Source organism: Cavia porcellus, unplaced genomic scaffold (assembly GCF_034190915.1).
Source record: "Cavia porcellus strain 051 isolate PalLab524CR breed Dunkin Hartley unplaced genomic scaffold, mCavPor4.1 scaffold_5, whole genome shotgun sequence".
In the NCBI taxonomy this organism is placed as follows: domain Eukaryota; kingdom Metazoa; phylum Chordata; class Mammalia; order Rodentia; family Caviidae; genus Cavia; species Cavia porcellus.
In genome coordinates, this window is record NW_026947488.1 from 51,511,412 (window position 1) to 51,536,444 (window position 25,033).

At 38.5% G+C, this 25,033-nt stretch overlaps 1 protein-coding gene and 1 pseudogene across 3 annotated transcripts in view; one reads left to right on the forward strand and one right to left on the reverse strand.

Annotated features, from left to right (window-relative positions):
- LOC101787851 (vomeronasal type-2 receptor 116-like) overlaps positions 1-19,911 on the forward strand; it is a 37,450-nt pseudogene extending 17,539 nt beyond the window's left edge.
- The window catches only part of LOC100725501 (zinc finger protein OZF-like), a 66,721-nt gene continuing 58,329 nt past the window's right edge, over positions 16,642-25,033 (reverse strand). For all 3 annotated transcript variants that reach the window (XM_013160038.3, XM_063248803.1, XM_063248804.1), the window contains one exon: positions 16,642-23,646. In XM_013160038.3, the coding sequence (XP_013015492.1) occupies positions 22,125-23,646 (1,522 nt within the window). In that variant the 3' untranslated portion in view covers positions 16,642-22,124. The remainder of the gene's footprint in view (positions 23,647-25,033) is intronic.

Consider the following 25,033-nt stretch of genomic DNA (forward strand, 5'->3'; position numbering starts at 1 on the left):
ACTGCCCAAAAGTGTCATAGCTTTCCAATCTATCTGCAGCTGCTGGATGAGTTGTCCCTATTTCTCTCTGGTTTCCTGTCATGTACAGCTTTGCTTTCTCATCTTTGACTTTCAATTTATTGACCTTCCTTCGGGTTGAGCATATTTCCCATTCAGAGCATCTCGATGGAGCCTGTCTCCTAACCTACTCTGCCTGTTTTTTTTTATTTTAGTGTACCCAGGCTATCTATATTAAAGATTATAGCTTACCATATTTGTCTCATGTCTGCTACTCCACTTTACTGCTATAATCTGTCTACCTTACTCCCTCATTCCACTGTCTGCCATTCATAGAGGCTTCTCTGCCACTGTTGCTGGAATTCTGGTATCCCTTCCTCTCTCTCTCTCTCTCTCTCTCTCTCTCTCTCTCTCTCTCTGGACTGTCCTTCAGCATTCTGTGTAGGATTGGGTTGGTGGCCATGAACTCCCATAGTTCCTCCTTGTCTTGGAAACATCTTATTTCTCCATTAATTTTGAGAGACAATTTTTCTAGGTACATCAGTCTTGGTTGCAAATTATTTTCTTTCAGGGCTTGTAGTATTTTCCCCCAGGCTCTTCTTGATTTGAGAGTTTGTGTTGATAAGTCTGTTGTTACTTTTATAATTTTTCCATTGTAAGTAATCTGCTTCTTTTCCCTGGGTGCTTTTAGTATTCTGTTCTTTTGGTGGATTTTTGGAATCTTGATTATTATACGTCTGGGTGCAGATCTGTTTTGGTTGTAGGTGGCTGGAATCCGGTATGCATCATTTATCTGGATATCATTTATTTTTCCTATATTTGGGAAGTTTTCCTTTAATATACCTGTGAATAATCTTTGTATTTCATTTTTGGTTGCTCCTGCTTCCTTGCTCACATGTTTTATTCTTGAGTTATGTATTCTTTTGTCATCTTGCCTTTGAATTGTTTCTTTCTGGTTCCTTGTTATTTTTAAGAGGTCTTTTCTTTCACAATCATATATCATAAATCTCTCTTCAAGTTTCAAAAGGCTAACTTTAGTTTCTGTCAAGGCATTTTGCCAGTGTTCAATGGAGTTTTTAGTTTCCTGATAATTTCTTTGGGTCTGTTTCATGTATTCTAGGTTATGTTTAAATTCTTCATCAAAGGTTTGTCTTTCTTTTCTGATTTCCTCTGTTCTTCCATCTGTGTTCTCTTGGGCAGGGCTTATCATTTCTTTAATTAATCTTTTTATATCTTGCCTCGCTTGGATCAGAAGTACACTTTTAAATTCATCTATGAGGTCATAAAGGTATTTCTATATGTCCACTGTGTCTAGTATTGGATGGTTACTGCACTGGTTCTCTTCTGTATTTACTTCTCCTGGGCTTATTTTCCCAGGTTTGGCAGCTGGAGATTTTTTTTTAATTTCTGTCTCTTGGCATGTTTCTGGTTTCTTTCAGACTGGTGTATCCTGGGGGTCTCTGGCTCTCTCCACATTGCTTAGGGTCTTTCTGAAGCATGCTGACCAGGATGTTGCTGCCCTCCCCAATTTGCTGTTATCTGAGGTACACAAGGGGATGCAGGCATGGTGCAGGCTAGCCTTGAGCCTCTGAGCCCGTCAATCCACAAGTTAGGCTGTACCTTGTGGATGTCACAGAATCCTGACAACTTTGTACCTGCTTATTGGATCCCAGCCAGAGGCGTAGCTCAGCCCCAGCAGACCCAACCAGTTCTCTCTACACCAGGGACAGCTGACTGATGTCATTGTGGTGCCAGGCTCTGCCCAACTCCAAGATGTCCTCCACCAGTCCTTTCTGTGTCAGAGGTGACTGACTGATGCTGTCAAGGTGCCAGGCTCTGCCCAATTCCAAGATGTCCTGCAGCCAGCAACAGCTGTTGCGTGACCCAATCCCTAGCACTCACTGGGAATCAATGCAGTTCTTCCTCTTGGGTCCACTGCACACTGTGCTGCATGCTGTACTCCCAGCAGAGCACAGATTGGTCAGAAAACTGTGCAGTGCCCGGCTTTGGAGCCCAGGTGTATGGTCCTCTCACAGTCTCCTTGAGGGTGGCCAGGCGGCTCTGGCTGCTTTGCCAGGGTCCTCAGGTCCCAATTTCCAGCACTCGCCAAGAGCCAATATAGCTCTTTCCCTTGGATCCACTGCTCACTGTACCATGTCCTCCCATTAATGGCCCAGGATTTGCCAACTCCTGTTATTGGCAGCCACGGTCTCAGCGCAACCTTGGATCCTCCAGGCGAGCCTAGTACAGTGCAGAACAGGTCTCAGTGAGTGCATTGGGCTTCAGCTCTCCAACCATGCTTTTCCTTCCTCTTCTTAGTTTTATTTTTCCCTTTGGTTACAACCTTGGTTAATAAGAATCATTATCCATTCATCTGGCCCTCTCCATGTTGTTCTAGTATTTGATCTGATTTCTCCACAGAGACTTTCCATCCAGCCCCCTAGCAAGCTGCCATTTTTCTCCAAGCCACTTCTAAGCTTCTTAAGTTAACACAATGTATCAACCATAACAATCCACCCCTTGTCAATTTGGCCACCAGACATATTTACTTAAATTAGCCTCCAGATACAAAGGCATGCTTATTCTTAGCATTTCACAACTTGAACATTATAACACAGCCTTAAAAATCCTTAAGAACCAGTGTTAAGTCTATAGCATTATAGTACACTAGAAACATAATATTTTGTCCTTGGTCCCCCCAAAAATCATACACATCCCTTTATGCAAAAAACATTTAGTTCATCTGAAAATGTTGTCAAACTCCTAACAGTTTTAACATTGCTGAGAAGTTCAAGTCCCAAGTCTCTGATGAGATCTATGGCAAACTCATAACTGTAACCTCCAATACAAATGAAAGAGTAGAGTATTGCTCAACATATCAATTAGGTCACTTAACATATCAGTTAGGGAAAAAGGATAAAAAAACACATTTAGTAAGCCACGTTTGCAGGTTTGCTATAATACACATATAACGAAGCTATTTTCTTTGAGTACAACATTCCCCACTGATTTTAGTCAGTGAGTCAAATCATTGACTCATTGGCATCTGTTTATAACCTTGCATGTGTCTTTAAAATCATAAGCTTTTAAGAACTTTGACATAGTTTATCAACTTGTTTACAACACAAGGCCCAGTAGGAGGATTAACAAAGGTCTTGCAGCTGTCATTAAAGCTGTTAACCAAAAGGAGAAAGAAAACCAACATTTAAATTTACTCTGTTTTTATCATACAAGTAACAATTTTTAAGTCAGACAGAAGCCTCCTTGGGGTCTCTACAAAGGAGGAGAACACAAAATTATCAGTTATATTAGACAATCTTAAGCTTTAAAGTGTCCTTGGAAGAAATGACAGTTCACTTATCCACAGGCTGATTGTCTTTTGGAGCTGGGACCTGAATCCAGGCAGGCTTTCAGCTATTTTGACAGTCCATTGCAGCTCAAGAGATTCACGGTGAGGTCGCTTGTCCAGGTGCCTAGGCTCTTTAGCTCACAGTGGGCAGCAGTGAAATAACCAGTGGATGGAAGTCAGAACTAGCTGAAAAGTCTAGGGAAGACTTAATAAGATCTTGATTAGTTAAATCAGCTAATTTCTAGAAACCTTTAAGAATAAGAGGAAGATCTCTCACATAAAACCTCAAAAGAGGAAATATCTGCAACATAGGGGGTGCATCATGCATGCAAAAGGGGCAAAAGGAAAAGAGACTCACCCAGTTTTCACCGGTTTTTAAAGCCATTAGTAATTATAGTCTTTAAAATCTGACTTATCTTTTTACCTCTCCTGAACTCTGAGACTAGTAAGCCCAATCGAGTTTTCTAATTGATCTGCAAAGCTTAAGTTAATTTGAGTTACTAGGCTATAAAAGCCAGGCCATTGTCGGACCCCACAGATAAAAAGGGAGACCAAATCAGGGAAATTGCTATCAGAGCTGACTCAGGCTAAGTAGAAAACACTTTTACCCATCTAGTGAAAGTATCAACCATTATAAGTAAACACTTATATCCTTGAAGTTCAGGCTTTTTATTTTTGTAAAATCTATTTTCCAGTGTTTTTTAGGCATAGTCCCACGATAACCAGTGGTTTCTATTTGTTGCAGTACTTTTGGATTTACCAATTGGCACTGAGGGCATCTGAAGCTCACAGACTGGGCTAGCTTGACATTAGCCCCCGGGGATCTCTCGGAAGTTGAGCTGCCAGATGCTGGTCTTTCCAAGTGCAAATGGGCTCTGACAAAGAAAGTAGGTGGGATCAGCAGTAATGTTAAGCTTATCTCAATCCCCACTGATTTGGGGGCTTTCTGGCTGTCTTTTGGAAGGTGGCATTTGCCAAATTATTTTCCTGTATAACAAATCATCTTCTGTCCAATGGCTTATACAGCAGATAGTAGCCACTCTCCTTGGCATCTAGATGGCAGCCAACAAGTCCAAATTTGGGGAGCATTTTAATCTTTTGTCCCCAGAAGACAATAAACACCATTTTTGATAAAGACAACTCGAGGCCTCAATGTGGGCAATGAGTTTAGCCCACTATGCTGATGTCTCTGGCTCTAAGATTTGTTCCCATAGAAGCTAAGATTTTGTGTAATGGCAGCTCCCATGACCCGCTTACCTTGATAGACGTAACTGCTTCCATCAGAGAAGTAGGATGGAATTCTAGATAGTAGCTTATCCACTAGATAAGGTCGAAGTCCCGTGAGGTGATCAATGACCTCAGTACAATTGTGGTGAGGCAAAGAGGGGTCATCCTCAGGCAGCAAAGTAGCCAGAGTTTGAAGCTGCTGTTTCCAGAAAAAGTGCCTGATAATGTATGGCTCATGAATTAGACATCCATCAGTCTGGTGGGGCCTTGATGAGAGTCTCCAGTGAATAGGAGGAAACAATTAAGAGTTTGTGTCCAAAAGTCAATTTTTAAGCCTCCTTTATGAGGGGCCACTGAGGAAATCACCACAGACAGGGTGGCCATCTGGCTGCCACAGAACCAAGTGTCTTGGAAAGATAGGCAACAGGCCTCTGCCAGGGTCCCAAACTCTGGATCAGTCATGTGGCTCCTAGAAATTTTGCACTTGTCTTTTAGTCACAGGGACTGGAATCTGTTAGATGGCTCACAACAACCAGTGCAGTCTTTCTTTGTGTAGACTGGTTCTGACAAGGTCGGGGGGACTCGCATCAGAGCAGTTACTTTCTCGGCTGGCCCCTCTGATGTGATTGCTACTCTTTGAGCAGCCTGATCTGTCAAATTGTTTCCTCAGGTGAATAGCAGCAATCTGCTGACAGCCAGACTGCTGCCAGCAAATCTAGGATCTGTGGAGCCCTTTTTTTTATCTTAGCTCTAGCCAAGGTTAAGAGACCTCGCTCTTAATAAATGGCTCCATGTATATGTATAGTAGCAAAAGCATATCTACTATCAGTATAGATGTTTACCCTCTTTCCTGTGGCTAGTTTTAGCACCTCAGTCAAAGCAATGAGCTCTGCCTTTTGGGCAGAGATGCCAGGCTCTAACTGCTTAACCCAGAGTACCTCCTTTTGGTGGTCACTGCTGCCCCGGCCACTCATCTGCCTCTGCTGTTCTGGATGAAGCTGCTTCCATCTGTGAAATTTCTCAGGTCATTGTCAGGCATAAGGGTGGCTGGGTTTAAAGCTGAAGAAGTCTTGAAAACTACCGATTCTGGGTCTAGGAGCAAGGCCTAATAGTGTGAGATTCTAGCACTCACATTTTCAGGAGGGGTTTGATAAGAGTCTCTAAACTGTGGGAGGTCACTACAGAAATCTTCTGTCCAAAAGTGAGTTTCTTAGCCTCTTTTAAGTAGCATTGCCACAGCGGCCAGAATTTTTAGGCATGAAGGCCACCCTCTTGTTACTGGATTGAGCCTTTTGGAAAGATAGGCTATTGGCCTCTTCCAAGGGCCAATGTCCTGGGTTAGGACTCCTTTGGCAATGCCCCTGAGTTTATCTATGAACAAGGTGAATGGCTTGGTAACATCAGGGAGTCCCAGGGCTGGGGCCTCTGTCAAGGCCCACTTGAGCTGCTGCAAGGTGCGTTCACATTTATCAGTCCAGTTTAGTGAGTTTTTCCCTTAAGGGAGCCATATAGGGGGTGAGCTGTTTCAGTAAAATTTGGAATCCACAGCCTGGAATATCCAACAGCTCCCAGAAATTCACGCACCTGTTTCTTAGTTTCTGGGAATGGGATCTACAATATAGCCTGGACACTTTCTTTAGACAAAGTCCCCTTTTTTTTCACAATTTGTAGCCCAGATGAGTCCCTGCCTCATGGCACAATTGGGCCCTTTTAGCTGAGACTTTATAGCCTAATTGCCCCAAAGTCCTTAACAGTTCCTCAGTTGTCTCTTGACAAGCTTACAAGCTTCTGGGGGGAGGGGGGTCGAGGCTATTAACAAATCATCCATGAACTGGAGGAGCACCATCTCAGGGTGTTTTTCCCTAAATTCTAAAAGATCTCTTACTAATGCCTCATCAAAAAGAGTGGGAGAGTTCTTGTAACCCTGAGGTAAATGTGTCCGGGTCAGCTGTTCTTTTACCCCTATATCTGGGTCACTCCATTCAAAGGCAAAAAGGGGTTGACTCACCAGAGTAAGAGGCAAAGTGAAGAAAGCATCTTTCAGGTCCAGAACAGAGTACCAGGTGTTCTCAGGATTTGGCACTATTGGGTATAGGCTCAGAACTCATCTATTAACCTCTCTGAGATCCTGTACAGGGCGATAGTTATTTGTGCCTTCTGGACTGGAAGCAAGGGCATGTTCCAGGGAGAGGCACAAGGAATGAGAATATCATTGTCTCTTAGCCTCTGCATGTGGACTTTAATCCCTTTCCGGGCCTGCAGTTTTATCGGGCATTGCCACAAGCGGAAGGGGCATGCCTGAGGCAAGAGCTCCATCAGAAGGGGGACTTGGTTGACTGCTAGCCCTGGAGGATTGTCTTCTGCCCAGACTTCTGGAATCTCCTGTTTCCATTTACTCAACAGTTTTAACTCTAAGTCAGTTTGTGATGACTCAGGTACACTGGACAAATTTCCCAGTAGATGGTAATTTTTCCCTGTTTTAAATGACCTTTTGTGCTATCTCTATCAACTGGCTGAGGGGCATTTTCTCAAAACTCTCAAACCTTTGTAATCTTTTTTCTAACATGTGGGGCCGACTGAGTTGCAAAGAGAACAACTGGCAATACTGGGGAAACCTCCTTACCTCTGGATGTCCAATTGGGGTGGGACAAAGGGAAAACATGGTTTTGGCATTCCAGATCAGAGAGCAGGCTTTTTCTGGATGGCACACCACCTTTTGTCCAGGGTGCCACGTGGCAGGCCATCATTTTACTGAAATTACATACTTAACAAAAAGAGGCTTTTACATAGGTAACAAAATTGTGCTCTATAATCTCCCAGATGTTTACAGCACATGCAAGAACTTGTATCTTATCTCTATTATCATCTATAATCTCATATTAATGGAAACACTTTGCAACAAAGGTTTAGAATCTTATAAATAAATCTACCAAAACTGATCTAATACTGTCAAATTTTGAACACATTTACTTCTTGTCAAACCTGCTGTTTTCAGTACTATAACCAAGACAAATAAAATTTACATCATCTCGAGCTTTCTGTAACTTATAATATACCTCCAAGTTTTAACTTCTTTCACATTCTGGCACAGCAGACATTTTTACTTGAAGACAAACCACTTTCTTTGTCCCTCCTTTTTACTATTACCAGTCAATTACCTTTTCTCTCACTTCTTAGACAACATTAAAACTCTCAACAAAACCCTTGAAGTCACCTTCTAGTAGTCTAAAACATATTTAATTATTTTATGTCTTTTTACCACATTAAAATGCTGTTTAAAAAAAACTATAACCTTTCAACTGGCTCAATTACAGTATGACCTGGTTTTCACTTGGTAAAGTTGATATGATTCTTAAAAACCATAAATATACACATATATGTGCACATGTTTACATTTTAACCAGAAGGAAAAATACCCCTTTTAAAAGGCATACTGAGGTTGCAAGCAATCAATTGAAGACTTACATATTAAACAAGGCGCCACAACATTAAAGACACAAACAAAGGGTGTTTCTTGCACAGTTTGGTGAGCTCAAGGAAATAATTTTTCTTATTATGAACCTTGAATCTAATAAGCCATATGGATCCTGCAACAGAAATGGGCAACAAGCCCCTAAGTTAGTAACAAATTTAAACAGGCAAACAATTCTAAAATACAAAAACTCTGAACATAAGTATCTAAATCCCTTAGTCCATTCTGGGCTCATAGAAGGGGTTCCTAGGAGAGAATGTTCTGTTAGCTTTGGGGTAACCAAAAGCAGAACAATTAGAACAAATGGACACACAAACAGACATACAAGACAAGACAAGACAAGCTGCAGCAAAATGGCCTTTGCTCAAAAATTAGTCAAATTTTGGGATCTGGAGGAATTAACAAATTTAACTAATGGAGTGGTTCCCCACCCAGGGCAGAGTCACAAATGACAAAAACCAATTGACTCTGTCCTCGGGAGGTTTCACTCCCCAAATTAAGGGCATCCCCTTCCAAACGGAGCGGTTGGCCACCTGGGGCAGAGTCACAAATGGACAGAATTTGTCCAACAAACCAACTGACTCTGTCCTCAGGTGGTTTCCGCTCCCAAATTGAGGGCATCCCCTCAAAATTACAAATTGACCATGGCCCAAACTAACCCTCCAGAGCACTTACTTTCAAATGTTCAGAAATGAGTCTAAGGTCTTGCTTCCTTCCCAGACGAGCCCCCAAATGTTATAACTCGTGCCCCGGTATAAAATCCAAGGAAACAAGAGACCGAAATTTTAGGTCGCAAAGGCTTTATTTTCAGGCCTGGTGACAAGTCTCCAGGAGCCAATTTGGAGACTGTGTCCCAGAGACTGAAGGGAGGACTTTAAAGAGGCTGGAGAAAAAGGTGGGGGGGGGAGACAAAGAAACCTGCAGAGCCATCAAACTTGTTGACTCGAGTCTGGAAACTGTATTGCTGTCCAGTTAGCTTTGACAATCTCAGGAGTTCCTGGTGTTTCTTAAATTACTCCCATCCTACAGACTGACATTATCTCGAAGTGGCACATCTGCAGCAATATTTGGAGAAGAAAGTGGGCAAGTTAATTATCCCAGGACAGCTCGTTTTCACTTGTGGGTGCAAAGGGGTCAAGAGTTATCAGAAGCTGAAACTTAAGTTTTACAAAGATCTGATATCTAACTCATTTGTGCATACAGAACAAAAGGAAAGCACCGATTGAGGTTTGGGCCATAGTATTTCCCGGTAATTTCTTTGAAGCTAAACAGTTCTTAAAATTGGGGTAGGCTCATTTTATGACAGATCACCACTGGGTCAGGAAGAGGTCACCAGAAACCCAAATTCTTTATGGCCTAGATAGATAGGTGAGGGGAGTGGGAGGCAATAAGGCACCATACAGAACAGAAAACGGCGATTATGTGTCAAGGTCAGGGTAAAGGGTTAAACTCATACGCAAATCTCTCTGCACACAAGCAGGTTACTTTAAACAAGTGTAAATTAATGGGCCATTCTAGTTTTCTTTAGCTCTTTAGCGGAGAATAGAGGTGCCTAACAGTGATTAACAATCCTTGTTAGCTTGTTTTAGCACAACTTCTGTAGTTTGTAGAGGGCAACAATGGTTAACATATCAATTAGGTGAGATTCTTGCAATTCTTTACAGAGGAGAGTATTGCTCAACATATCAATTAGGTCACTTAACATATCAGTTAGGGAAAAAGGATAAAAAAACACATTTAGTAAGCCACGTTTGCAGGTTTGCTATAATACACATATAACGAAGCTATTTTCTTAGAGTACAACAATAAGCATTCCAGTTCCAAAGGGTACAAACAGAGGAATTCAAAGCATTGGAAGCAACGTTCAAAGTCCAGCAGGGTAAACACTAAGTCTTTGAATCCCGTGCTCAGCATCTAAAGCAATCTTATGAGCTCCAAAAGACTTGAGTGACTCTACCCACACCACACTTTTGGTGGGTTTAGCTCCCATGGCTTCTCTCTCTGCTCAGGTTTTGTGGCTTTCCTTAGATGATCCATGCTCCTGGCTTTTCCAAACTTCTGGGTTCTCCATTGCACCTTTGGCCTCACACTCATAATTTCACACACTGCCCTCTCAGGGGCATGCTGCCTGGCCTCTCAGCCCTTCTGAAATTGGTGTAGAAGCCTTTCCAACCTCAGACCTCATGCTTTCTCCATGTGCCTAAAACCAGCACCACATGGATGCTACCGAGGTCTGCTGCCAACTGGAGCAGTAGCCAGGTTTTCCTCTCTCTTGGCTGTAGGGGTCAAGTGCCTGAATCACTGAGCACTCTGAACTTGATTTGAGGAACAGCTCCTATATGTCACCACGATTCTGAGACCTGGTGCAGCTGCCACCATTTTGGAACTTCCTGTGACCTCTGTCACCACTCTGGAACATTTGTTGACTGTTTTTGTATCCATTCCTGTCCCACTAACCATCAAAGTCATGAAGCATTTCAACAAAGGCTCAGATCCTTGAACACATCTTGGTCATACTTGAGGCCAAGAGGATAAATGTTTCTACCTGCTGATGAAAGAAGTCATTTTAGGAAACAAAAAGTCTAGTAGGACTTTGAGGATTACTATCAAGACTGATCTTCCAGGAAAGAAAATGTCACACTAACAATCAGCAAAATACAGACTCAGAAGCATGACAATGGGGAAACAACTTCTTGACATGGAATAAGATTATGTAAATACCTTGGAATGGGAGGGAGCTGACAGGAAACTACAGAGAAAATAGAGAAATAGGGCACAGTGTAGAGAAAAGTATTCTGAAAAGATCACCCTAGGTCCCAGAGACCTGTCTCTGGAGACCAGAGGTAAACCTGAGGGTGTCACCAGATTCAGGAAAAAGGAGCAAACCAAGCCAGCAGCACCAGCCCCCTAATAGGCATAATTAATGAAAACTGCAAAAGCAGCATGAGCTTTACCCTGATGGTACTCCTGCATAGAAGGGTAGATCTGGAGAAGTCCACTGCAGCACCTTTCTCATATTTTTTTATTTTATTTAAAGAAAAGATTAAGACAAAAGAGAACATAACACAGGTCAGAACAGAACAATTTAAGCAACATAGTGTTTCACCACAAGATAACTCAACATAACAGTAGCTACCATAGTGTCCCTTTCCTTGAAATATTTGAGTATATGTTCATATATTATAGTATCAAACATAAAAAGACAGTGTAAAACCATTCAAGAGAATGAAAGTATTACAGGATATTCAGAACCAACTAACAGAAAATGAACAATGGTTTCTATATTATCTCCTTGTAAATTTTGTTTATACTATCACATATGATAAAATCCAATAAGATACAACATGATAAAACTAATGGAGACAGAAGAACAAAAGCTTGGTGGGAATTCAAAACAAGATGACATTAAATCATCACTAGCTATTATATTGTCTTGTTTTCTTCAAAATAGCTGTTCATACCATCACAGACAACAAAATCAAACAACCCAGAATAAAAATATTCCAATTAATGAATGAAAACATTATCAGGCTTCAAAGCAATATAATGGGGAATTATTATTACCACATACTTTTATGTATTCTTACCACTTCTGACACTAGGAAAACTATTTGGTATTTATACATGAGTTTGATTTATTTCACTTATGTGTATGGTCTCAAGCTGTGTCCATTTAATTATAAATATCTAAATGTGATCATTATTTATAGCTGAGTAGGACTCCATTGTACAAAAATACCATGTTTTTAATCCATTCCTCAGTGTATGGACATTTAGGTTGTTTCCAAGATCTGGCAATTACAAATTGTGCTGCTATAAAATATGGGTGTACATATATTACTGTGGTATGATGTTTTCAGTTTACTGGGAATATGCCTAGAAGTGGAATAGTTGGAACAAATGGGACTTCCAATCCCAGCTTTTTGAGAAATCTTCAGACTGACCTCCACAACGGTTGCACCAGCCTACACTCCCACTAACAGTGCAGGAGAGTTCCTTTTTCCCCACAGCTTCTCCAGCATTTGTTGTTGGTGGTTTTTTTATCCTGGCCATTCTTTCTGGAGTGAGATGGAATCTCAGTGTGGTTTTAATTTGCATTTCTCTAATGACTGATGATGATGAACATTTTTTCATGTATTTATTTGCTGTTTGTATTTCTTCATCTGAGAATTGTGTATTCATCTCAGATGCCCATTTTTGGATTGGATCCTTGAATTTGGGGGTCTAATTTTTTTAATTCTTTATGTGTTTTACACACAGGTCCTTTGCCTGAGGGACAGTTCACTAAGACTTTTTCCCAGTTTGTAGGTTCTTTTTTTCATTATGCTAGAGATTTCTTTTGACATGCAGAAACTTTTTAATAAGACATGATTCCAGTTATTGATTCTGGGAAGTATTTCCCATGCGGTTTGAGTCCTGTTCATGAATTCTGTACCTACCCCTATGTCAAAATTTTTACCCAACTTGTCTTCCAATAAATTTAGTGTTTCTGGTTTAATATTCAGATCTTTGATCCATTTAGATTTTAATTTAGTACATGGTGATAGGCATGGGTATAGTCTTACTTTTCAGCATATGGAGAGCCAGTTTTTCCAGTACCATTTATTAAAGAGACTGTCGTTCTTCCAGTGAATACGTTTGGCCCCTTTATCAAAAATAAGGTAGTTTAGCGTGTTTGTAGTTGTGCTTGTATCTTGTAATCTATTCCATTGATCTTTGGCTCTGTTTTGATTCCAGTACCATGTTGATTTTACTACAGTTGCTTTGTAGTATCACTTCAAGTCAGGGATTGTGGTGCCTCCTGCCTTGCCTTTGCTGCTTAGAGCTGTCTTTGCTATTCTAGGTCTCTTCTGGTTCCAGATGAATATTAGGAGTGATTTCTCTAGATCTATGAGGTATGTTGATGGTATTTTTATTGGTATTGCATTGAATCTGTATAACAGTTTTGGGAGAATAGTCATTTCACTTTATTCTTCCTATCCATGAGCAAGGGATGTCTTTCCATTTTCTGAGATCATCTTCAATTTCTTTTTTTCAGTGTATTATAATTTTCTCTATATTGTTCTTTCACTGCTTTCATGATGATAATTCATAAATATTTCAATTTTTTGTTTGCTAGAGTGAAGGGTGTGGCTTCTTTTATTTCTCTTTCTGTGATTTTGTTGTTGGTGTATATAAATGCTATTGATTTTTTAGTATTGATTTTGTACCCAGCTACATTGCTAAATTTATTTATTATATTTAGGAGTCATTCAGTGGAGTCTTGGGGATCTTCCATGTAGAGTATCATGTCCACAAACAATGATAATTTAACTTCTTCTTTCCTATGTTACCCATTTTATTTCTCTCTCTTGTCTAATTGCTCTGGCTACTATTTCCAGAACTGAATTAAATAGGAGTGGTGATAAGGAACATCCTTGTCTTGTGCCTGATTTTAAGGTAAAGATCCTCAATTTGGTGCCATTTAGTATGATACTGGCTGTTGATTTGTCATAGATGGCCTTTATCATATTGAGGTAAAGACAGTCTATTCCAATTTTATATAAGGTTCTTATCATAAATGAATGTTGGACCTTATCAAAAGCTGATTCTGCATCTATAGAAATGATCATGTGATTCTTGCTTTTGGCTTTATTGATATGGTGGGTTACATTGATTGATTTAGGTATATCGAATCACCCCTGCATGCCTGAGATGAATCCCACTTGGTCATGGTGTATAATCTTGATGATGGCCTCTTGTTATCTTCAAAATGGCTGCCCATACCATCAGACATAGTAAAAACCAAAGAAATAAAACACAGAATTGAACCAATAAAAATAAAACAATGACTGCAGTAAAGAACTTTAAAAAAAGATAATAGTAAATCCAAAGTAGTTTCCATAATATATCTTGCTATCTTTGAAATAGCTGCCCATGCCATTGGATATAATAAAATCAAACAAGACAAAACAGAATGTAACCCAACCAAACAATAAAAATGATATGGGAATTCAAAACAAGACAACAGGGACTTAACAATGGCTACCATCTTCAGAAGGAGATCTCCCATAGACATTATCCTCTGAATAGATAATCAGACTACTGGGTTTAGGTTTGCAAGGTCAGTGAAACACTAAACACTATTGGCATTAAGTTGTATTTTACCCCAATAGCTATCATCTCAGCCTGTATTTCTCCAGATCAGCTGATCACTTATGTCAGAGGTGGAGTTGGCTCTTTTGTCTCTCCACTTGCACTCCTAAAGGGGCTGGCATCTTGTTCTCTCTCCAGCAGCCTGCACATGGTACTGACTTGTAGGGAGAGATTGGCTTCCTGTTGACTTCTCGTTCTTCTCCTGTACAGTCTGAATGTACCAACTCATGGAAAAGGCTGCTGTCTGATTCTCCCCGAAACTGCCCATGCATGGTGCTGACATGCAGGGAAAACTGGCCTTCTTGTTGACTTCTTTTCCTCCTCCCATGCAGTTGACAATCTTATACTATGTTAATATCCAGTTAATATTATGTTATTCTTTCATGCAATTATTATTACAGATTTTGTTGCTATTGCCAGGGTGGTACAGTTGTTGCTATGAATTGCCATTGACAATATTGAAACCTATTCTCAGATAACCAGGTGCTAGGGCAATTACATGGCATCTGACTTTCCCAAATTAAGGAAGGTGGTTGCATCTTGAGACAGAGACAATGTCCAATAGGCAGCTATACTCAGAAGTGCATCACTGAGAAGCAAACACTAACTTAACATATATCCAGACTAGCAATAAAGTATTTCCACTATAATCAACCTGTAAACCTTAACACACATGCACACACACACACACACACACACGAGAGAGAGAGAGAGAGAGAGAGAGAGAGAGAGAGAGAGAGAGAGAGAATTGAAAAACATGAAAACAGGAGGCAAAGTATGCTTCCAAATACTACCCATTTGCAAGGACTCAGGCAGAGGCAGTCAAAAGCCATACACCCTCATTTTTCAAAATGTTAATAAAGATTTAAAATCAGATCAATAAGTTGCCTGGTGAGCTCAAAGAAAAAGGTATAACTAACAGATAATGGACTACATAAAACAATCACAGAGTTTACAGAAGACATTAAAAAAACCTAGCTCAGGTGAAGATCACAGTGATGTGACCACTCTATCAAAGAATAAGAGTCCATGTAAAGGCACTAAAGAGAAATATAGAAGACTAAAATTTATGCTTTTCACATAGACATCAGAAGAGACTGATGTGTGAATAGACTGTCAGCTCTAGAAAATTGGGCAAGTGATAAATTACTCAGAGATATCTTTAAAATCAACAAACTATTATTGAGGGGAGCATTCTGAACATCTGTTAAGTGCATTCGTTCTTGGATTTGGATCAATCCTGATATTTCTTCATTAATTTTTTTGTCTTCTTAATGTATGTTCTTGTGGTAGTGGGGAATCAAGATTGCCCTCATACACAGCATAAAATTGTCCCTCACACAGAGTTGATTTGCTGATAGAATTAATATTTAGAACTCAAAAATATTTAAACCACCTATAACAAAAACCCCAATCAAATAATGGGCAACTGAAATAAAGACGTTTCTCTGAAGAGGTACAAATGGGCAATATATATACAATGTTCAACATCACTGGACACTAGAGAGACACAGATTGAAACACTGAGATTCCATTTTACTCCAGAAAGAATGGCTATCATCAAGAAATCAGATAATGACAAAGGCTGGCAAAACTGGAGGGCAAAATGAATCCTTCTAAAGTATTGGTTGGAATGTAAATTAGTACAAACATTATGGAAATCAGCCCAAATGTTTCCCCAAAATCTAAAAGTATAAAATTCATTTTATCCAACTATTCCTCTTCAAGATATATGCCCAAATCTCACTCCTTATAAAGGCACAAGCCGATAAATGACCCAATAGCCACTAACACTGATCTAACCTTCGAAGCCCCCTTTTTCATCCAGCACAGTGGTAGTGGGTTACTGCTTGAACACGTTTCTCCTCACCAGTGTAATTTCACATTAACCTTGTTAGCCTCTACTAGTCATGTTAATCACTAAATAATCCAAAACCTTCCATTGAGTCAACCAACTCTCTTCTCAGCACCTCTCTAGATTGTCAATGCTCCACTGCTTAACACTCTAGTTTTCTGGATGGCTGTCATCTCCAGTGGGCAGATACGTATTTGTGGAATGCTGTGCTCAGACCCATACCTACACTGACTGCCTCCTCATGCCCAATTTCAATCATTTCTCTGCGTGGCTGATAATAGACATTAAAAGGTTTCTCTTCCACTGGGAAAACCAAATCATAGCCACTCTTCAAATTCCTGAAATGAGAGGGCCTTTCCAACGATTTAGAGTTGTGTTCTGGCCAGCAAATTAAATGTTTGAGACAATGAAAACAGAATGTTTTCTATTTATTTTGATTAATTTTTTAGTAAATTTCATACATACGTAATGATTACATTCAACACAAAAAGGTTGTACCTGTACATAATATATGTTGTCTTTCTTCCCCAATCCCCTAATTCATTTCTATTAGTAATGAAATGGGTGAAATCACAACAGAACCTGTGGAAATCCAGATCATCAATATTTTGAGAAATTGTACTTTAATAAGATGGAAAACAGACAAAATTGATATATTTCTAGATACATATGAGTTGGTGAAACTGAAGCAAGATTTAAAAATTCTAAATACCTCAAGGATAGTCAGTAAAATTGAAAATGTAATTTAAAAGTTATCAAAAAAGAAAAGCCCAGGTCCTGACAGATTCATTTCTGAATTCTACAAAAAAAATTTAGAGAATTCTACAAAAAAAATTTAGAGATCTAAGCTACTAGTGATGATATTGAAAAGGCAGCAATACTGTCAAGGCCATTCCTGGAAGCAAATGGTACCCTGATATCCAAATCAGAGCAGGATCCACCAAAAAAAGAAGACTACAGGTCAATCTCCTAAATGAATATAGATGCTAAAATTCTCAGTAAGATACTGGCAAACATAATACATTATACTATCAGGATTATTCACCATGAAAGTAGAATCCCATCAGTGCAGGGATGGTTCAATGTACACAAATCAATAAATGTAATATACCCATATCGACAAAGCCAAAGACAAAAATCATATGTTCATGAGAATAGATGTAGAAAAAGCATTTTACAAAGTCTAACACCTCATTCATGAAAAAAATCCTACAGAAAATTGGAATATGTAGTCGGGTACACCAGTTTTCGATGCAGATATATTTATGATTGTAATCTCTTCTTCTTGGAGTTTTTTCCTTAGCAAGTATGTAGTGACCTTCTTTCTCTCTTTTGATCATTCTTGGCTTAAAGTCCACTTTATCTGAAAATAGAATAGCTAACCTTGCATTTTTTCTGGATTCCTGTGGCATGGAGTTTTGTTTTTACTTTCTATGAATTGCTTTTGAATTAAATGTGCTTCTTTTATGCAGCATATTGTTGGATCTTGTTTCCTGGTCCATTCTGCCAACCTTTTTGGGGAGGGAGGATTGGTGAATTGAGACCATTTACAATGATGGTTATAATTAACATGCATTGACTTAGCCTTCTATTATTTTCCTATTGTTGATACTCTATATTTCCCCCTCTTTAATTGTTTGTCCTGTGTGGTGTCTTCTATTGGTATTCTTTGAATAGCGGTCTTCAATTTTTTCTCCTAATACATCCTCCAGATCAGTTGGAAAAGCTGTTTTGGTGGTCATGAATTTTTTTTCTTCTTTTTTTGTCTTTTTCGTTTTTATCGGTACCAGGGATCGAACTCACGACTGCCTGCTTGCAAGGCAGGTGCTTATGCCGCTGAGCTAAATTCCCAGCCCCGGTGGTCATGAATTTCTGCAGTTAGTCTTTGTCATGAAAGTATCTTTATTTTCCATTGATTTTTTAAAGGTATTTTTTTCAGGGTACATGAATCTGGGTTGGAGGTGGTTTTCTTTTAGATCCTAAAATACTTCAAGTTCTCCTCGACTATAGGGTTTGTGCTGCAAAGGCTACTATGATTCTACTGATTTTGCTTTATAGAGCACTTGTTTCTTTTCTCTAACCACTTTTAATAATTCCATTCCTGCAATGAATTTTTGGAATCTTATATGCTTTGGTGCAGATTTATTTTGTCATTCCTACTTGGAGTTATGTCTCACTTATTTGTATGTAAAATCCTTTATCTTTGGGATGTTTTCTGTCATTACTTCTATGAAGAGGTATTTTATGGTGTTTTCACTATCTCTGGCTTTTTTCATTAACTTCTGTAAGTTCTATGTTGTTCTTTACTTCATCTTTACAGCTGTTGGGCCAATTTTTCATGGTCCTCTGCTATTTTTAAGACATCTTTCTTTTCATGGTTGGTAAATGCAACTCTGCCTTGTAGATTTGACATTCTAGCTCTGCCTTTATTCAATCTATTGCACAGAATTTCAATGAAATTTTTACACTCATGCAATCTCTCTGGATCTGTTTCATGGCTCCCATTTCTTTCCTATGTTGGACGTTCATGGTTTCTATCATTTTCCTATGCTCCTCTATTTTATTTATGTGTCTACTCTAAACTTATTGAGCACATCTTTTGTTTTTGTCACTTCTTTTTGAAATTATTTTTTCTGTAGTCACATCCATTTTTTCTCACTTCTGCTACAATCATTTCCAAATGATTCAGTATGTGACCTACAGTTTCTTCTATCTCACTGTGCTCTGCACTTTTCCTGTGTGGGCTGGACATCTGGTGGTTTGACATTTTGTTTCCATGTCTTGTCATTCTTTTTTTTTTTTTTTTTTACTGTGTTGACGTTTGCAGTTTTCTTGTGGCAGACAGCTTTATCCTTTGTATGGAGGCTTCCCTAGGGAATGTCTATTCCTCAGAGATGTCTTCTAGGTGTAGGTGGTACGTGGTCTTTATGTCTATGCAAAGAACCTACCTTCCTAATTAAGGATGACAAGTTGATATTTATTTGGCTCAGCACCCCATCCTTTGATACTGGCTTTTTGTGATGATTATGAACCCAGATAATCAGTGTCTTCATGTGGGGAAGAAAAACTGGCTACAATATGTATGAAACCCTGGTCAAGGTAGTACAATTAGCAATAACAGTAACATCAGTCACAACCTAGCAACTGAAAAACTGTGTGACTATTAATTTGGTACCTTTAACTCTATAGTTGTATAACAAAATTCAGCATATACCAGGAATTTGTATGCAATGATTTACCTTTATAGTTTAATTTTACCATGTTTGGATGGTGTTTAATAGATACAGGTTGGAAAACAGAAATGAATGCAGAGAAACACAGTAGGAGCAAGGTTGATAAGGAGCTAAGGATGATAATTCAAGTTTTGGCAGGCTTAAGAAAAGCACAGAAGAGGAGAAATGAAAGAGAAAGCAAAGTGAACCAGGAAACAAAGAGACAGTGTTCATTCATATGAAAGTATTATAAAACCAAGAGAGCTAGTTGAGGGAAGAGAGAAAGGCGAATAGAACAAAATATAGATGTAAGAAACCTAATTAGTCAAAAGAAAGCCCTAGAAAACAAAACAAAGAAAATGAAACAGTTCTGTGGTAGTGTCCAAGTCAGATCCCAGAAGTGGTAAGCCTTGCCATGTCTGCCACAGGATTTGTGCTGGGTGAAGAGCTGATCTTGTCCTCTCGATGTGGGACCCAGACTGATCTGCAGCTGACAGTGTTTTGGATGTCTGCTTCTTGTGACTATGTTTGTCTCTATGGCAGTATCCCAGTTGCTGTGTCCCCTCTGGTAGGGAAAGCCTGGTGTTGTTCCTGGACCATGTACAACTATCTCCTTCTGAACTTCGCACAGCTTTCTCTCTTCCTCACCAATAGCTCCTGTTAGCCACTGGCCATAGGTGAATGCCTTAGATCCATCATTTGATAAGGCTGATTGCCTGCTTGTGCCACTGTGTCAAGGCTGTTCTGCTGGTCACAGACCAGAAGGGCATTTCTGCTACTTTGTATTTAGAGCTAAGTGGCTTCTGATGCCAATCTGGATGAAAATTGTATATAGGATGGGAGCCATAGAACCTACAGAAATACATGACTGTCTCTGAAACAATAATGTCATTTCAAAATGGATTCTGATTACTTATAATGTTGACATTACAAAAATCATAACTTAGAACACAAGCCTACTGGATATCGTAACACTACCAAAATAAACCATGGGTATATAAGCATGAAAAATAAATATTTTGTACAAAAATCCTAAAATTGTATAGACATGACATTATTTCTGGACATCAAAGAAAAAAACAGGAAAATTACACACTGCACATAATCGATAGTTCTGCTTGGATACATTCATATATCTTCTCAGAATGTGGAAAAAATACTTGCTAATCTATAAATTGTAAACAGTTGAAGTGTCTAAAATGCATATTCAAAAATATTTAAAACATACACATAAAAAATTAACATTCCTATAAACTCTATAACAAGAAAACCAGCATATGCATGAAGAATATAAATAGAATCTAGCAGGAAATTTTCAATCATTAATAAAAATTCAGTTTTAAGTGTCCTATTAAGTTTCCCACGATCATTAAAATAGTACAAATTACATAAATATTCAGCTTATTGGAATACAAAAATACATGGCAATTCATCTGTGAATTAAACATGATCCAAAATACTGTATCACCTAATTTGATTACGATTCCCTCAATATTGCTTACACATAGAAGTGTGTCAGTACTTGCTCTTAAAAGTAAACTTACATAATCCAAGATCTACTTTAAGAATTATTAATGAACACACTATATTCAAAAGATATGACTTATCACTTCATTGTGTATTTTATGAAATATTCTACACATATAATTGACATTGTTTTTTATGTAACACTCTTTTTAGGTTCCCACTATGTGAGACATGTTCAAAGGATTTTGAAGATGAGTTACAACTGAGAAATATATGCATTTACTGAGGATTTTCATTCAATATGCACTTTTACATATAAGTCAGCTCAAGATTTATGTACATCCTTTTGAAGCATTCATGGTTTCTCACTATACTGTATTCTTCTATAATAAAACCTAGTCAGAGATATTCTCATAAATGCCAATTCATAAAGTCATCTGTACTACATGATGTCATGTTTCCATGACAGGTCGGGCCAAAGTGAAGAATCTCAACTTGTATTTGTACTTACTTTCAGTGTGTTTAGGTTTTCTGAAGTTATGAAAATTACAAAAGGCTTTCCCACATTATCTACATAGGGTTTTTATCCAGTGTTTCTCCATATTTCAAAGTAAGCTGAAGAAATCCTTTCCCACCTGTACCATATACATATAGCTTCTCCTCCAGGTGAACTTTCATATATTTGAATACATTTGGAAAAAATAAACTCTGTACACTGTTCACATTTCCTTCCTTATGAATTCTTTTATGTAATACTTGTGTGTACTAAAGACTTCCCATTGTTTAGAAAGAAAGGGCTTATTTCCACTCGGAAATCTTTCATGTCACAGTGCCATTACATACTCAACAGTTAATTTCTTTTGTAGTATTTTTTAATGTCTGTGATTACTGGAGGAGTCTTTTGCACAATGTGCACACACTTTTTGACAGAGTGCATATTAAATTCTTTCACACATTTCTTACATGCATAGGGTTTCTCACCAGTGTGAATTCTTTCATATATGTGGCAATAACCGTGAACTCTAGTGCTTTCCTACATTGTTCATATAGATTTTCTATTCAGTGTGAGTTCTTTCATGTATTTCACAGTGACTATGTGTGCATAAAGCTTTCCTACATTGCTTATATACATAGGGTTTCTCAACAGTGTGATTTTATTTATTTGATGATAACTGTGTGTTCTAGAGGGATACATAGGACTTCTCTCCTGTGTGAATTCTTTCATGAATTTGACATGGCACATACTGAAAGTTCTCCCACAATGCTTTCAAAGTCACCAACGTGATTAAACTGAGTATTAGACAGTACATGTATCATGTTTCCCCACATTTAAATACACAGGCTTCCTCTACAATGTCATGTCTTTCAAGTATTTGACCATTTTGTGTACTGAGTGATTTCCTACACCATTCACATACACAGTGACTCACTACAGTGTATCTTCTTATGTTTACAAAATGAACTGTTATCAGTGAAAGCTTTCCCACAGTGGTTACATACATAGGGTTTCTCTCCAGTGTGAATTCTCTCATGTATTTGACAATTACTGTGTCTACTGAATGCTTTTCCACAGTGCTTGCATATATAGGGTTTCTGTCCAGTATGGATTTTTTCATGTATGTGGCAATCACTTTGTGTCCTGAAAGCTTTCCCACATTGCTTACATACATAGGGTTTCTCCCCAGTATGCGTCCTTTTATGTTTACAAAACGAACTCTTACAATTGAAAGCTTTCCCACACTCTTCACATATGTAGGGTTTCTCTCCACTGTGATTTCTTTCATGTATTTGGCAATATTTGTGTGTACTAAATGCTTTCCCACATTGCTTACATACATAGGGCTTCTCCCCAGTGTGAGTTCTTTTATGTGTACAAATTGAACTCTTACAAGTGAATGCTTTTCCACACTGTTCACATATGTAGGGTTTCTCTCCAGTGTGATTTCTTTCATGTATTTTGCAGTACTTGTATGTCCTAAAAGCTTTCCCACATACCTTACATACATAGGGTTTCTCCCCCGTGTGAGTCTTTTCATGGATCTGACAATCACTGTGTCTGGTAAAAGCTTTCCCACACTGCTTACAGAGATATGGTTTCTCCCCAGTATGAATTTTTTCATGTATTTTACAATTACTCTTGAAATTGAAAGCTTTCCCGCAATGGTTGCAAATGTAAGGTTTCTCTCCAGTGTGATTTCTCTCATGTATCTGACAATACTTGTGTGTACTGAAAGCTTTTCCACACTGCTTGCATACATAGGGTTTCTCACCAATATGAGTTTTTTCATGTATTCGACAATTGCTAGGTTTGCCAAAAGCTTTCCCACAATGCTTACACACATAGGATTTCTCCTTAGAGTGAGTTCTTTCATGTGTATAAAATGAAGTGTTACTAGTAAAGGATTTCTGACACTGTTTACATACATAGTGTTTTTCTCCATTATGAGGTTGTTCCTGTATTTGAATATAGTCATGGGAATTAAAAGCTTTGCCACATTGTGTATATAGAAAGGGGTGCACTCCACTGTGGCTTCCGTCATGGATGTGAATATAAGTGGGCATACTGAGGGACTCAGACTCCTGTCCAGTGTGAGTTTCTACACTGCAGTCAAAGGACACTTTCCCACGTTGCTCACAGGGTCTCTCTGCAGTGTGTGTATTCACATGCCTGTGAAGGGGCTGGGAATCATGTGCATTACAGTTAGACAGTTTGCCTTCAAATTTCTCATAGTCATATGATTCAAGTGCAGTGTGAGCCTTGATGGGTACACCTAGCAATGAATGACCAATCAGGGGCTTGCTACAAACAAGATCTTCAGCTGGCTTCAAACCAGGAAGCTTCACGTTCACATTAGAATGTGGAGTCCAAAAACACATGTCTCCATCTTGATGCCATGATTTATGTTGATGGCATTCCACTGCCTCTTCACATCTGTAAAACAAACCAAAAGAATAAACATAATGAAAAAAATCAATCTTTCTGAAATACTAGTCTTAATTTGACAGTTTTTAAAATGACACATTTGTAATACATAATATTAACTTTCATTTTGGGGACTCAATACACACATATATCAATACCGATTATTTTTAATTGATTATTTTTCCTCCAAGATGCTGCACCCTCCCCTCTCCATTGAATCTCTTGACCATCACCAAAAACACCTATCTTCTTCAACCAATAAACACTGCTGGTAGGACTGTGGGGAAAAAGGAATGCTCCTCCACTGTTGGTGGGAGCGTGGACTGGTGCAACAGCTGGGGAAATCAGTGTGGAGACTCCTCAAAAAACTAGGATTGGAGGTCCCACTAGATCCAGCTACTTCTCTTCTGGGTATTTTCCCAGAAGAATTGAAAACATCATACTGAATTGATATATGTGCATTCGTATTTACAGCAGCAACAATTTGTAATAGCTAAATCTTAGAACCCAAATGCCCATCAAACTCAGAATGGATAAAAAAGATATGGCATTTTTATACAATGGAGTACTACTCAGCCATAAAGAAGAATAAATTTGAAGCTTTTATAGGTAAATGGATGCAACCTGAGATCATACTCATATATGAAATAAATCAGACTCAAATCTTGCAAACATCATATTATCTCTCTAGTGTAAAAAACTAAAGGAGTAAATAAGATCCAAAATCTACAATAGATATTGTAAAAGCAAAAGGGGAAGAAACTGCTCAAAAGGAAAGAGGGGGGAAGGAAAAAAGAAAAAGAGAAAAAATTATATATATATGTATACATATGTATACATACATGTGTATACACACACAAGATAGATAATTATGCTACTAATCTTCTGTTAGTGCTTTCACTGTTGGATAATTTTTTTCATGCCTATATCTTATAATCTGAGCAACTTTGAAGATGACAATATATAATATATTAATCAATGATCATCATTTTTATTCTTTTTTTCTTTAAAAAATGCCTGTTTTCCATCATCTTTCCTTTATTTTACTCGTCATATATTGTGTTTCTCATATATATCACTAGACATTAAATTTTTAGAGTTTCATTTATTTCACTTAAAATTATGCCTGTCTCATTTCACTTAAAAGTTATGAACTCAAGATCACGTGTTTTTTTTTTCTTGGCAGATGACATTATATTCTTGTTTCTAGCTGAATACAATTCTATCATGTATCCACACCACACATTTTTCAGTGCTGAAGATTTAACCCAGGGCCCTAGCACTGAGCTATACCCACAGCCTTTACTGTGAAACAGATTTTCCTCAGTATCTAAGTCACGCATGCTGAGTCTGAACATGTGATCTTTCTGGCTCAGCTTCTGAGAGTGCTGGGCAT